At 41.3% G+C, this 15,336-nt stretch overlaps 1 protein-coding gene and 1 pseudogene across 1 annotated transcript in view; one reads left to right on the forward strand and one right to left on the reverse strand.

Moving 5' to 3' along the window:
- The window catches only part of TNKS (tankyrase), a 207,978-nt gene extending 202,909 nt beyond the window's left edge, over window positions 1–5,069 (reverse strand). Inside the window, exon 1 of the mRNA XM_059384394.1 lies at window positions 4,118–5,069. Coding sequence (XP_059240377.1) covers window positions 4,118–4,790 — 673 coding nt within the window. The 5' untranslated portion in view covers window positions 4,791–5,069. The remainder of the gene's footprint in view (window positions 1–4,117) is intronic.
- The window catches only part of LOC132006538 (PEST proteolytic signal-containing nuclear protein-like), a 19,035-nt pseudogene continuing 8,125 nt past the window's right edge, over window positions 4,427–15,336 (forward strand).

Here is a 15,336-nt window from a genome sequence, read left to right on the forward strand (position 1 = left end):
CAGGAATGTTCACAGCAGCTTTATTCACAATAGCTCAAAACTGGAAATAGCCTAAAAGTTCATCAATAGGAGAAGGGATAAACCGGGTGTAGCACATTTACATAATGACATATTACCCAGCAGGGAAAAGGAGCTACTGATACAACATCAAAAACATTAACTGAGCCAAATAAATCTTGCAGAAAAAAGAGTAAATATCATATAATTATATTTGGAATTACGGAATTATATAATTCCATTTATATGAACTTCTAAAACAGGCAACTCGTAATCTAGAGTGGACAAAAAAAAAAAAAACAGTGTTTGTATCTGGGACAGGGACTTAGGAAAATGGCAGGAGGAAACTTTCTGAGGTGATGACGCCTTTCTATAAGGGTCTGAGTTGCACAGGTGCTTGCATCTGTCAAAACTCAACGAATGCACAAATAAGATTTGTATAGACTTTACACTAAAAGACAAATTTGTGAACAAACACTGAACTCTAGATAATAACGTGCATATACTGGTGTTGTCAGGGGAAGCTGCACAGGTGCTTGAAATTTGAGCAGGGACATGTTCAAAATATTAGACAGACTAATGGATAGAGAAATATACAAGCAGATGGATACGTAACAGAAATTATACAGTATTTTAATTTATGCAAACACTCCTCTGTTGACCAGTTTGCTTGTTACCAACTTCTACATAGTATCTTACAAACAGCTATTTTGTTCTTTAAATCATTTGCTCCAAAGAATATCATTAACTGTAAGAGAAACTTAGCACACCTTTCTAACTAAAAGTTCAATGTAACTTTTGTTTTAAAGGGTACCTTAAACAAAGCACAAGATTTTAAGAAAAGACTAGAAAAAGAAAAACTGAGAAGACATTTAAAAGCTAATACCTTTTACCAAATTAGAGCCTCTACCCCGAGGCTGGGCATTTGCTAGAAAGTGCAATCCACGAACTTGCTCTGCAGACCATGTTAAGTACAAAATAGATTCCCACGCCACGGCTGAAGCACTCTGACTGTTTTCTTAGCCACGGATGCGTTTAGAGGACACAGTGCTATTTGTGTCTTTTTTTCAGGTGTAGGAACTTCATTTGTACAGTGGTGAAGAAAAAAAAGACAAGCATGGTCATGCTAAAAAGTCTGAAGAGTCCGGAATGACTTGGGCAAACTTTAAATAGTTCCATGTGTGTTGTTGTAATACCATTCAAGTCAAAAGAAAGCATAAAACTGTCATGCATATTTTGCTAGATTTGATACTGAAGAGCCTCATTTTACATATCCTAATCTTTATGTTAATTAACTACCTAGGAAGCCTATTTCAAAATTTCATCAAATTAAAGTGAGTACCATGAAACCTTGGAATTCAACATTTTGTTAAAGCCGTTTTAAAAAAAAAAACACCTCATCTAAGCTTTTCTTCAAAAAGTGATCTCATGAATACATACTGGTCCCTGTGACAAAAATATGTATGTCACTACTGGGAACTAAACTTAAAAGAGAATACCACTCTAAATTGATACTTTTTATAAAGCTTTGACTGCTGTCCTTAGAACGACAGAAAACCAGGATCAAGGGTCTCATCTATAGAAGAGAAAGTCAACTTTAAATTCCAGTCAACAATAAAAGCCTGGGTCCCTCGGATGTGGCCATCTTACGAAGGCATTAGAAATAGTTTGAGAATCTGTATCAACAATGGAAACTGAAGATTATGTCTCTAATAGTGGATAGAATGATTCCATTATTTTCTCTAAACCATATTTGAAACAAGTATTATCACAGTCTGAAATGGGATAGAAAAAATTCTTAATTCTGCTGCTGGAAAGAACTATAATATTTTTAAAAGTTGTAAGGATTTAAATATGACTTCACACCACTTCTGAGATTTTTTAAATGGTTTCATTTATTCTCTGGAACCATAAAATCATTGCTAAATGGAAATTAAGGTGTTAACATTCCTTCAATGAGATTGGAGAGATCGGACTCATCCTTTAAATCCCTATCCATCTAAAAAGACTTCCTTAAATGCTCAAAACCAGGACAAGAATCTGTATTACCCCTCCACAACGGTTTATTACAATAACTTCGGGTTACTAATGTGCTATTTTATTACTGCTGTTCTTCTTTAATCTTCCCTATTAGACTGTAAGCTCCATGAGGGCAAAGGTATCTGCCACATCAAAATTTTGTCAGTATTTAACATGTGACCTCTGACAAGTAACAAAACATTTGTGGAACAAATGAATTACAATTTCTAAACTTTTCCATCCTAGGGATTGTTCCAGTTTCCTCTTTTAAAACCACTTTTCCATGAAAATCCCGTTACTCGCATTCTAACCAACTAAGAGTCAACTAAGAATTACTGTTAACTACTCATCCTACACACAGAAGACCAGATTTAACCAATTTGTTGTGCTATGCACACAAACATGAAAGTATCATAAAATGACTACAGAGTGTTACGATTTAATACCATGTAGAGTTTTACTGTTTTTATGATTTCCACAAAACGAAAAAATTTATTTCTTAAAAAAAAAAAAGTTCAGGAGCACCTGGGTGGCTCAATGGTTTGTTAAAGCCTCTGCCTTCAGCTCAGGTCATGATCCCAGGGTCCTGGGATCGAGCCCCGCATCAGGCTCTCTGCTCAGCAGGGAGCCTGCTTCCCCCTCTCTCTCTCTGCCTGCCTCTCTGCCTACTTGTGATCTCTGTCTGTCAAATAAATAAATAAAATCTTTAAAATCTTTAAAAAAAAAGTTCAAAGTCAGTTTTCATAATTAAAACATCATTACAGGACTGTGGTTTACTGTCTGTCTGATAACTTATCTCTGCACACATAAACCTCTAAAACAGAATAAAAAGTAACTACTTCGCAAACAGGAAAAAGTTGATTTGGGAGACAAGCACCATTTTATGTGTGACTAAACCTAAATAAGTACATTATCACAGAAATAAATATCACTACCATCCGTTAATGATTATTTATAATGCAGTATGCTGAGGAATACAAGATTTGTGACATGTAGGGGTGCCTGGGTGGCTCAGTCAGTTAAGCGCCTGCCTTTTGGCTCATGATCCCAGGGTCTTGGGATCCAGTCTGACATTGGGCTCCTTGCTCAGAAGGGAGCCTGCTTCTCCCTCTGCCTGCTGCTCTGCCTTGTGCTCTCTCTCTGTCAAATAAATAAATAAAATCTTTTTAAAAAGATCTGTGACATGTGCTAAAATAGTCCAATTCGGAACAAGGTACGCTAAAGAAAACCTCAGTTGACTCATGATATCAGACTTAGACCTTTCATGTGACCTAAAGAAAAAGAAATGCTACTTCACCTAAAATATGCAACACTCCAGCAAATACCTAGTTACACGTGTGGGGTCCAGGAACCAGCATTTGGGGGTGGGGGGGAGAACCAATGGCTCAGATGCTTCTCGCTAAGTCCTCACACAAACTTGGTATATCATTTTCTCCCCTGAGAAAACGGAGGCGATCTAGATAAGGTAAACTGTCAGAAAAGTAACAAATAGAAGTCCAGCACTTTAAAGCCTATTTCTTCTACCGTCACATAATGTATCCAAATATTCTTCTCCAGCTGTTTCATATAGGCAGTTAAACTATAAGCTCAGTTAAACTGTAAGCTCCTTGAGAAAGGGGGAAAGTTTCACAAATTTCATTTATGTCTTTCATTAGCTTAGCAAGACTACGATAGATCCTTAAACACTTGTTGAGTTAAACCTCTTTTGGTTTAGACTATTCTCCTGGGACATGCCCTTGTTGTAAAAACGAAAGAAACTAGCCAACAAATGACACAACTCTTAAGACAGCCCGATTCTAACTTTATTCCTTCACACTCGGAACTGAAAAAGTTTAAGTACACCCATATCCGGAGACTACCACTAAAGGAGTTTGGAAACGCAAATATCACGAAGCAAACACTTAAGAACGGATTCACACGTTCCCCTACCACGCCCCCGTCATCCAGGCACTATCCTAAAGAAAGGAAACCTCTAGTCTTCCGGTGAGGTGTTAAAGAACCATAACCACGCCCCCATTCTAGTCCATCATAACTTGTTTTCTATCCCTACCCAGACCCCCGACCCCAAGACCAAACCCCTGGATTAATAAAAGTCTCTGACCTGCAGCGAAGTGCAGGGGAGAAGACTTCCGGCCGGCCATGTCCTTAGCATTCACGTTTGCCGCGTCCACCAGCCTCTTTACCCGGGACACGTCCCCATTGCGACAGGCCTCCAACAGTTCCCGTAGGGCCCCGCTCACTGCTGGGACCCCTGGCCCAGGTCCCGCTGCCCCAGGCCCCAATGTTGCTGTGGTGCTAACTCCTGCCGCCTCGGGGCTCTCCGCCAAGCTCGATCCAGGGGAGGATGGAGAGGAAGATGAGGAAGAAGTCGGGGAAGAAGAGGACGACGGTGAATTGTTACTGCCACCGCCGGCTGGGTTGGGAGCGACCCCGACGGCAGATGAAGCGGAAACCGCCGGCGCCACGGGAGCGGCGGCGACGGTACAGATTGTGCTGGTGGTACTGCAACAGCTGGTACTGTCAACCGGGTCCGGGGATCGAGGCCTGTCGGGCGGATCCCGACTGCCATCCCCCTCCGGCAGCGCTAGGCCGTGCCGCGGGGAGGCGAAGGGGGCCAGGCCACCCGCCGTTGGGGAAGCTGGGGTGGTCCCCGGGGCCAGGCCGGGGCTGAGTGGGGGGGGAGGTGGTGGCGGCGGCGCCGAAGCCCCTGGGGCGGGCTGGAGCTGTTGTTGATGATGGTGGTGATGATGCTGAGAGCGACGCGACGCCGCCATCTTCGGACTCCCCCAGCACTGTCACTGCGGCAACGGCCCCACCGCCCGCCCTCACTTCCGACCGCTAAGCCAATTAGCATCCAGCGCACAGGAAATGATGCTAGGCGGAGTGGGAGGGGCCAAAGAGAAGGAGGGAAGTATTGGGAGGTCAAAGAACAACCACGGAAGGGGGCGTGGCTTTGTGCCTGAGGGGCGGGCTTTGTGACGCCTTGGCGGGCCGGCTGCGGAGGTTTGAAAGTTGGAACCGACCACTCCCTAAATGGGGCACTTTTCCTCCTTTCTCTCAGGGAGCTTACCTTGCCCGGTTCCGTTCTGTTGCCAAGTCACCTTCAGTCTTCCTTGTCTTACTCCAGAGCGTCTCCTGAGGTGTAACTCAATGCAAGAAGGGTACGTTTATCATGTCCCACGTGGCCTCGTCTAAGAAATAAAACAAAGTGTCACTCACAGAATTTTTAGCAGAATTAAATGAACTAATGTATAGAAATCGCTCTGACCATTAGTAAAACATAACCATATTTAGCCCCTTGGTGATTTTTAAATATGGGGTCTGGCCCCCTGCGGCCCGTTACTCCCTTGGTCTCTACGTCCGTTCTTGGAAGTATCCTGGCTCCATCCACTTTGTTAATAGTCCCATAAAAATAAGGGTTCCGATTGCCAGGATTGGAATTCAAACTCCTTTTTTCCAGCTGTATAAATTTGGGCAAGCTGTTGAACCATTCTGTGTCTCACGTTCTCCCCTGCCAAACTGATTGAATCGTTCAGTGATTGTTAACTATTAAAGCTACGATCTTTTTTCTCTTCTGTTCTCTCTACTTTTATATCTCACCTTAAGTGTGACTCAAAAAATTATGAATGTTTTCCTTTTGAATTCTTTCCAGCTGAACCTCTCCTCTCTCCCTCCCAAACTAAGATAAAAATGTAACTACTCTGCATCACCCACCTTCAGATGACTTTCTTCAGCAACTCCTTTTTCTCTCTTTCCTCTGCCTGTACCTACTTTTATGGCCTTCCATCAAAAGAGATGTGTCATGAGAGACTATGGACTCTGAAAAACAATCTGAGGGGTTTGAAGTGGCGTGGGGCGGGGGGTGGGAGGTTGGGGTGCCAGGTGGTGGGTATTACAGAGGGCACAGATTGCATGGAGCACTGGGTGTGGTGAAAAAATAATGAATACTGTTTTTCTGAAAATAAATAAATTGAAAAAAAAAAAAAAAGAAAAAGAGATGTGTCCGTGCATGGGATAATCTCGGGTGGTCTCCGTTTCCTGCCTCCTATTTAATAGTAAACGAGGCATTGTGGTAGTTTAGAGAAACGGCCTTCTTCCAGTAGAGGGGACGTGAATGGAGACTGTCTTAAGAAAAAACAAGGTTTACATGGGTCAAATAGAAATTTGTCTCTACAGTGTATTAAACCCAGGTGACAAATCGTTCTTTTGTTTATTTTTTAAAAGATTTTATTTATTTATTTGACAGAGACACAGCAAGAGAGGGAACACAAGCAGGGGGAGTGGGAGAGGGAGAAGTAGGCTTCCTGCTGAGCAGAGAAGCCCATATAGGGCTACATTCAGGGCCGTGGGGATCATGACCTGAGAGGGAGGCAGACATTTAACGACTGAGCCGCCCGGGTGCCCCCAAATCGTTCTTTTATATGTTCAGTATTAAAGGTAATTACTGTGGGGACGCCTGGGTGGCTCAGTTGGTTGGACGACTGCCTTCGGCTCAGGTCAAGATCCTGGAGTCCCGGGATTGAGTCCCGCATCGGGCTCCCAGCTCCATAGGGAATCTGCTTCTCTCTCTGACCTTCTCCTCACTCATGCTCTCTCTCACTGTCTCTCTCTCAAGTAAATAAATAAAATCTTAAAAAAAAAAAAGAAATTTATAAAGGTAATTACTGTGATGTTAATATTCTCACCTAAATAAATAAGTAGGTTTATTTAGGACTACCATGTACATAAAACAAGGTCAGGAATGTAATTAATATTATGAGTGACATTTGTTATCAATCTGGGATTTCAGATTATAACTTTAACCAATATTCGTCTGTTTCATAAATTTGTACCATTGTTTAAAATACATGGTTGAATAGGAAAACCTCCATCAGTACAATTAAAATCTGTCACAATACACATTCTTCTGGTTTTGAATCTTAAGTTAATGCACAGAACAGGATAGCATTGAGAAGTGTATTATGTATTATCAACATAATACATTAAATGCCCCTAACTCACCTTGTGCCCCTTGACTATGGCCATCTCCCTGAATGAGAAATATCCCACCTGGTCCCCTGATGGCCAATTATGAGAAGCTGTCATATTTACCCTAATTCAAATGTATCTACTGCATCTGTTTATCAATACAAATAAATAAGAAAATTTCTGGGGGATAAAGATTAAAAGTCCAGATTGCCTGAAACTATTCTACTGGTAAACATCTGAACATGCGTTCGATCAATTGGAAATTGCTTTTTCCCCCTCCAGTGGAAAGTAGTAAATGTACTTTACATTAAGTATTTATAAGGTTTAGGTTTATATGGACTAATACTGAGCTCTAAACAGGAAAGGGCTGAGATCATTACTTAATCTTTTACAGCTAAACGCAATTCCATGAGGAATGTACTGTGCCCTAATGAAAAGAACAAAGCTTGAAGTCAGATGAGCTTGAATCATATCTCTGACCATTACTAGTTGGTTAATCTTAGTAAATATGCTTCAGCTCTGTCATTCTAAAATTCTGATTTTATCGTAGCATTGTCATGAGGATTAGAAGACCTGGGTGTTTTATAAGTCCTTCTGGAGTGTTAGTTTCATTCTTTTATGAGGCATACATCAGATGTTAATAGGAATTCATAACCACTACAACATCCTTTCTGACAAAGACAGCAACTGGGAATAAAATATCCAACATTTTACACATAGCAGAAATCTTAAGCAAAGAAAGATCAGGTTTAATTGTTTCCTCATCTGAAAATTCAAGATTTTGTACAGGCCCTGACTATCTCCAAGAATTGTTGAGGATCATAGTCATGTGACATCTTGCCATTTTCAAAAATATTTTCAGAAAAATCATGTCCATGTGGTATAAAAACGTGAGCACACAGCTCTCTCGTGAGCCATACTGTTGACACGAAAGAGCCACCAACTCAAAGGGCACTTGCCTTCTGGGCTATGATGTAATGTTTGTTTTTCCCCATGGAGATCATATGAACGCACTTTGTAAGTTACACAGTCATTAACTTGCAGTGTCCATAGTTCAGCTAGACTTGGTGTGGTTATTCCATCCATGTACTTCTCATTAGTCTGCCCCAGATCCAAGTTCACCGGTTAGCAGTATCTCAGATCTGCTAAATCCACTTTTTCTTCCTTGCTCTGAGCAAAGCCTTCTCTGCAAATTCACGAGAACAGGCTAGAGCTTAGCTGAGGCAGTGCCATTTCCTCACCTTGGCCTTAGAAGATAAGTTATTCTCGTGCCAGAAATGCCCTTTGTGCCAATGGCCCAGATTTCTCTCTCTGAAGGTGGTACAGAGCCAAGAGAAATTTTAGATGAATTTCCATCTGGAAACCTAGGAGAATATTTTCTTGAAAAGCTATAGATGGGCAAAACTTACAACAGCTGCAATCATGCTAGCCATATTGTATCTGAGGATGTTTAATTAAAATAAAAGGCTTAATAACTTATTACAATGTAAGAAAAGTACAGTAATTTAAAGATCCCTATACACTAGTTTATTAGCATTTTCAGTTGCTTTTTAAGATACCTCTTATGTAGCCGAGTCTGGCCTCTGATAGCTCTGATTTTCTCCAGGTATGGTCTGTATACTTGGCAGTAGTCACTTCAGTGTGAAGTATCAGTTCTAGGAAAAGAGGCAATGTAATATACAAGTTAAGAATGTGGACTCTGGGGGCACCTGGGTGGCTCAGTGGGTTAAAGCCTCTGCCTTCAGCTCAGGTCATGATCCCAGGGTCCTGGGATCCGGCCCTGCATCGGGTTCTCTGCTAGGCGGGGAGCCTGCTTCCCCCTCCCTCTCTCTGCCTGCCTCTCTGCCTACTCGTGGTCTGTCTGTCAAATAAATAAATAAAATCTTAAAAAAAAAAAAAAAAAAGAATGTGGACTCTGCATTTAGACTGCATGGACATAAATCCTGGCTTTGTCACTAACTAGCTATGTGTGATTAAAGGATGCCACAACTTGCATTTTGACAGAGATAAATCAAAACTTACTTGCTATGCTTTAAAAAAATGGTAAACAAGCTTTCCCACCAAAATATTCTTATAAGCATTTTTTACAAAAGCAATGAAAATCATATATATATGTAGATATACACTCCATTACAGATTAGCATATGGCTTCATCCCTCAAAAGAGTTTACAAATACCTGCTATCCCCCAAAGTCATAAGCAAGTTTAGAAAAGTTCCAGGGGTACCTGAGTGGCTCATTGGGTTAAGCCTCTGCCTTCGGCTCAGGTCATGATCTCAGGGTCCTGGGATGGGGCCCCACTTCAGCCTCTCTGCTCAGCAGAGAGCCTGCTTCCCTCCTCTCTCTCTGCCTGCCTTTCTGCCTACTTATAACCTATCTCTGTCAAATAAATAAATGAAGTCTTTAAAAAAAAAAAAAGAAAGAAAGAAAGAAAAGTTCCAGAAAGCTCTGGAATGTATTGATAAGGAATAGCATAACTAGCTAACAATGCATATGTAATGCTGAAATGGCTTATGTAAGTTGGGGTGTAGCCAATCAGAATAGGGCTGATGCAAGTGCAAGCCAGTAGATCCTAAGGTATACCCAGAGTACTCAGCCTCCCCACTCAGAACACGGAGCCAGCCAGCAAAGCCATGATGAATATATATCCCTAACTATCAGGGGTCACGGACCACCACATAATAATCATGACTTCACCCCTGGTGAAGACTAGAGTGAAGACCTTGGCAAGCAGAGCCCACCAGGTCTATGGTGGGAGTCAGTGGCACCAGGGACATTGAGAGACACTAGTCAATCCCCAAACAGGTGGTGTGGGCCTTGTACCAGCTATCATCTCTTGCTTACTTGCAGTTGTTCCTGGGCTCATTGAAGGAAATAAAAGAATGGAAGTTGTTTGAGTTAAACGGTATTTGTGTGCAGTTTCTCATGGTATTGCCTATTCCTTCATATCCTATCTTTGTTTTGATATCATACCTCAGAAGAAGACGGTGAATGATCCAGGAGAAGTTATTTAACCTGTCAACCCAACAGCAAGGTGAGGAGAGAAGAGTTGTTGTGAGAAATAAATGAGTTAATATATATCCAGGGCTTAGAACAGCTCCTGGCACGTGATAAATTCAGCTCTTACTCAGAAAGATAGACGCACCTCTCTGCTTACTGAAGCATTATTTGCAATAATCAAATTATGGAAGCAATCCAAGTACCTGTTGATAGATGAGTGGATAAAGAAGATGTGATATCTATATATCTATATATAGATATAGATATATGTGATATCTATATCTGTAGGAATATTATTCAGCCATGAAAAAGAGTGAACTCTTGCCATTTGCAACAATGTAGATGGATCCAGAAGGTATAATGCTGAGTGAAATAAGACAGTCAGGGAAAGAAAAATACCATGTGATTTCACCCATACGTGGAATTTAAGAAACAAAGCTAAAGAACAAAGAAAAAAGAGATAAATGAAAAACCAGACTGGTAACTATAGAGAACAAACTGGTGGTTACCAGAGGGGAGGTAGGGGCATGGGTAAAACAGGTGAAGGAGATTGAATATACTTATCTCGATGGACACTGAGCAACGTCTAGAGTTGTTGGCTCACTATGCTCTATACCCTAAAATAACACTGTATGTTAATGATACTAAAATTTTAAAAAATGTTTTGAAGTCCTGGAAAGTTAAAAAAAAAAAAAAAGTTGGGTCTTATTATCATCAAGAACTAAGGAAGGCCTCTGGGAATGGGATATTAAAGGTTATGTGGAAAATATGACTAGTTTTGCCTATCTGATAACATGGAGGTTTCTTTTCACCCAGTAAATGATTTCCAGTCTCTTGCACCTACTTCTTTTGCTTTACAGTGTCTTTTTTTTTTTTTTAAGATTTTATTTATTTATTTGACAGACAGAGATCACAAGTAGGCAGAGAGGCAGGCGGAAAGAGAGGAAGGGAAGCAGGCTCCAGAGAGCCTGATGCAGGGCTCGATCCCAGGACCCCGGGTTCATGACCTGAGCCAAAGGCAGAGGCTTTAACCCATTGAGCCACCCAGGCGCCCCTTGTCTTTAAGGAAGATCTAGTAAGCCTGGAAGCTGAAAGGGCCTCTTCTATTTCGGAAAATGCAAATACAATCTCTTCTGGCTGCCACGGGGGTGGCAAGAATAGGATGAAGTTTGCATAGTTGCTGCCACTTGGTATTACAAGAGGGCAATTATTCCCTAGTGTTTCTTTTTATTAGTTTATATCTAGCCAGCTTTACTCAGGGAAGTTCCTGGCCCCTATAGACACAGGACTGTTTCCTATGTGCCCCATGCCTTACCAGACAGATCCCAAAATGAGTTAGACCTGGTCCTATCTTGGTGTTTATGGGTATTTATGGTTGAGTGCAAAGATAGATTCATAAACAGACAATGTCAACATAATGTTGTGAATGCTCCAAGGGCCATGCATACAGGAAACATCAGGGAAGTTCATGTGCTTGGAATTGAGTGAGTGAGGAAGGGAGAAGAAATAGGGTCAAAGAATAACAGAATATCAGATTGCCCATGGCTTTGAAGTCCGTAGGTGAGTTGAAGGGTCATTAAAGGGTTTTGAGCAGAAGAATGACATTATCTGATGTATATCCTTAAAAATTTATTCTAGCTGCTATATTGAAAACAGATTCTAGGGAGGAAGAGGCTGTTAAAATATAAGAGATGATGGTGACAAGAAAAAGGAAAGACGACTCTAAGGGTTTACCTGAGTATCTGGAAGGAAAGGGCAATGGTTCTGGGGACATACATGGGGAATACTTTAAGAAGAAGATTAGGGGGCGCCTGGGTGGCTCAGTGGGTTGGGCTTCTGCCTTCAGCTCATTGTCGTGGTCTCGGGGTCCTGGGATTGAGCTCTGCATCGGGCTCTCTGCTTGGCAGAGAGCCTGCTTCCTCCTCTCTCTCTGCCTGCCTCTCTGCCTACTTGTGATCTCTCTGTCAAATACATAAAATCTTCACAAAAAAAAAAAAAAGAAGAAGAAGAAGATCAGGATTTTGTTTTTAGACATGTTAAGTTTAAAATTACTGTTAGACATTCAAGTCTAGGCTTGGGTGTTGGGTGTATGATTCTGGAATTCAGGGGAGAGGTCATAGTGAAGATGTAAACTGGGAGACATCAGCACATAAACAATTTTTAGAACCATAAAGCTAGATGATATCACCAAAGAATCCCTATAGCTAGAGAAGAAGTCCAAGGGTGATCCTTGAGGCATTCCAATTCCACTTCTGGGAAGGAATAGCCAAAGGGAAAAAGTAAAACAGGTAGAGTGTAGATTCTAGAAATCAATGAAGAAAGTGATTCAAGGATGCACAGTAGATTAAATTAAACACCCCATTCTTCACCCCTCCCTGTGTCCATGCTTTTTGCCATATGACAATGTAAGTATTGCCCCTAAAAATAGAACATATTTACGGGTCCTCTGATTTGGGGCTCAAAGACATGATTTTCTTTGGCCAATAGAATGTTGGTAGAAATGCCAGTGCCAGATCTAGACCTTACAGGCATCCAATGTTTCCACTTGATCTCTTGCAGGAGATAAATGTGACCTGCCTGGTGAGTTCACTGGCCCAAGATAGAATAACCTGTGTAGTAAATCTGAGCCCATCCTGCTGCTGGGTCCCTGGTGAGCCAAGCCTAGATTAGAAGACCCCTCATGTGACCTGCAGATGAATGGGCAAAATAAATGCTTTCAACTACTGAGTTTGGGGGTGGATTTGTTCCACAGCACCATTGTAGCTGCGTAGCAAGGATGACAAGGAAATGGTAGGCAAACTGTGTCAACGATGACTGATAGAAAAGATCAGGATTGAGAATTGACGATGACTGATAGAAAAGATCAGGATTGAGAATTGACGATCAGATGTAGCTACATGGAGGTGCCTGGTGCCCCTGAAGAGTAGTGTTAATTGAAGTGGCGAGATGATGGCTTGAATGGAGCAGGTTCAATGAAGTGTGGGAAAAGAGAGATTGCTGAAAAAGAGTAGAGACAATTTTCAAAATAAACTTCGGGTGCAAAGGAAGGGAGGGAATAAAGCAGCAACCCGAAGGAGGCATGATGTCAAGAGAGGGTTTTTTTAATGGAGGTACTTTGTTTTCCTCTTTTTGTTTTCTATTCTATCACATTTTTCTTAATGAATAGACGATATATCGTTTTTGTAGAATAAGTTTGCAAATATTTTCAGATCTTCCATTAAAGTATTTGAAATATCATTGTGACTTATTCAACCCAATTTCAAATATTTAAATATATTTGCCAACATCCTCTTTTTAAAATAATATCTATTATTATTAAATTATAAATATTATTATTAATAATAGTTCTACTGAGATACACTTCACATTCACATACAATTCACCCATTTAAAGTGTACCAGTCAGTGGTTTTTAGTAGAAAGTAGATAGTAAAATATTGTGCTCCTTAACAGTCACTTAACAGGGTTTTTTTTTTTAAGATTTTATTTATTGATCTGATAGACAGAGATCACAAATAGGCAGAGAGGCAGGCAGAAAGAGAGGAGGAAGCAGGCTCCCCGCAGAGTGGAGAGCCCGATGCGGGGCTTGATCCCAGGACTCTGGGATCATGACCTGAGCCGAAGGCAGAGGCTTTAACCCACTGAGCCACCCAGGTACCCCCAAAGAAGGGTTTTTAAGATGGGAAAAATAAAGTATATTTTTCTGCTGATGAGAGGAATCCTGTAGAGAGGGGAATTCATGATGCAGGAGATACAGCTGAGAATTGCTGGGCAACGTGTCCTTAGATAATTAAAAGGGTTGATTGAGCTCTAGAGGACAATCACGGAGAGTCCATCTTTAGTAACAAAAGAAAAGGCAGCGTAGATGGTCACATGTGCAATGAATGGTTACAGATGGTTGTGGGAGATTGAGAATGACTCTTGACTGCTTCTCGTTTCTCAGTGAAGTAGAAAGCAGGAAAGGCAAAACTTTCTTTGCTTCTCCCAGCATCTCCTTGGCTCAAATTGGGTCCCATGTCCTTTCAGAAGTATGACTTTCTGATTGTTTGTATTTGGAGATGAAGCGTAGTTTAAGGAGATGTGTATGGGTGCCCAGGTGACAAGGTGGAGGGTGATGTTTAGTCTCATAGGTCTTCTTGGCTAGGCTGTGGTGCCAGGGATTTGATCAGACAATAGTCTAGTGTTGCTATGAAGATGTTCTGCAGAAGTTTTCAGCATCTACAGTCAGCTGATTTTAAGTAAAGGAGATTTTCTTCCATTTTTGTGGGTGGGTCTCATCCAAACAGTTGAAAGTTTTCTAAAACAGCCTTAAGCTGGGTGAGAGGGCAGTTTTAACTTTCAAACAAATTTCAGTTTTTATTGTTTTATGATTGGGGGAGGGCTATTTAATCTTATCTGTCCTTTTACATTTGAGAAGGTAGGACCCGCATCTTGTCCAGAATGGATTTCTCTATTACCACATCTTGACTACACCGTTTACTCCCGGCTTTTCCAGTGTGTGTACCAGCCTCAGTACTGGATGGTACTCCACAATGGATGAGTTTCCTTCCCTCGGCACCTTCCTGACATTCCAATTATACAAACTACACATGCAAAGCTGACTTTGAATAGGAATAATTATGGGTATCACAGAGAAGTGAGCGGTTCTTGCTACATAAAGTCATAGGAAGAATGAGCAGGGCTCTGTTCAGTTTCCTGCTGTACCCTCCAGACTCTGGGTCTGGTTCAGCTCTCAGGAAGGAAAGGAGTACTAATAAAATATAGTCCATTGGGAGATCAGCAGGTCTCTGCCCTCTCATATCCTGGAAACTCCTACGCATGATGAAGAATGGTTTCTTTCTCTAGCAATCAAATTTGATCTCTTCATTCAAATTGTTCTCCCAAAATATATGCTAAGTTAAAGTATATATGATCAGAATTATTACAATGGGGCTTCTCTCTTTTTTAATTATTTTTTTATTTTTTTATAAACATATAATATATTATTAGCCCCAGGGGTACAGGTCTGTGACTCGTCATGTTTACATACTTCACAGCACTCACCATAGCACATACCCTCCCCAATGTCCATAACCCCACCACCCTCTCCCTACTCTGCCACCTGCCCTGGCAACCCTCAGTTTGTTTTGTGAGATTAAGAGTCTCTTATGGTTTGTCTCCCTCCTGATCCCATCTTGTTTCATTTATTCTTTTCTTACCCCCCAACCCCCCTCCCCACGTTGCATCTCCACTTCCTCATATCAGGGAGATCATATGATAGTTGTCTTTCTCCTATTGACTTATTTCGCTAAGCATGATACCCTCTAGTTCCATCCACGTCATCGCAAATAGCAAGATTTCATTTCTTTTGATGG

The sequence above is a fragment of the Mustela nigripes genome, chromosome 18 (genome assembly GCF_022355385.1).
Source record: "Mustela nigripes isolate SB6536 chromosome 18, MUSNIG.SB6536, whole genome shotgun sequence".
Classification (NCBI taxonomy): Eukaryota; Metazoa; Chordata; class Mammalia; order Carnivora; family Mustelidae; genus Mustela; species Mustela nigripes.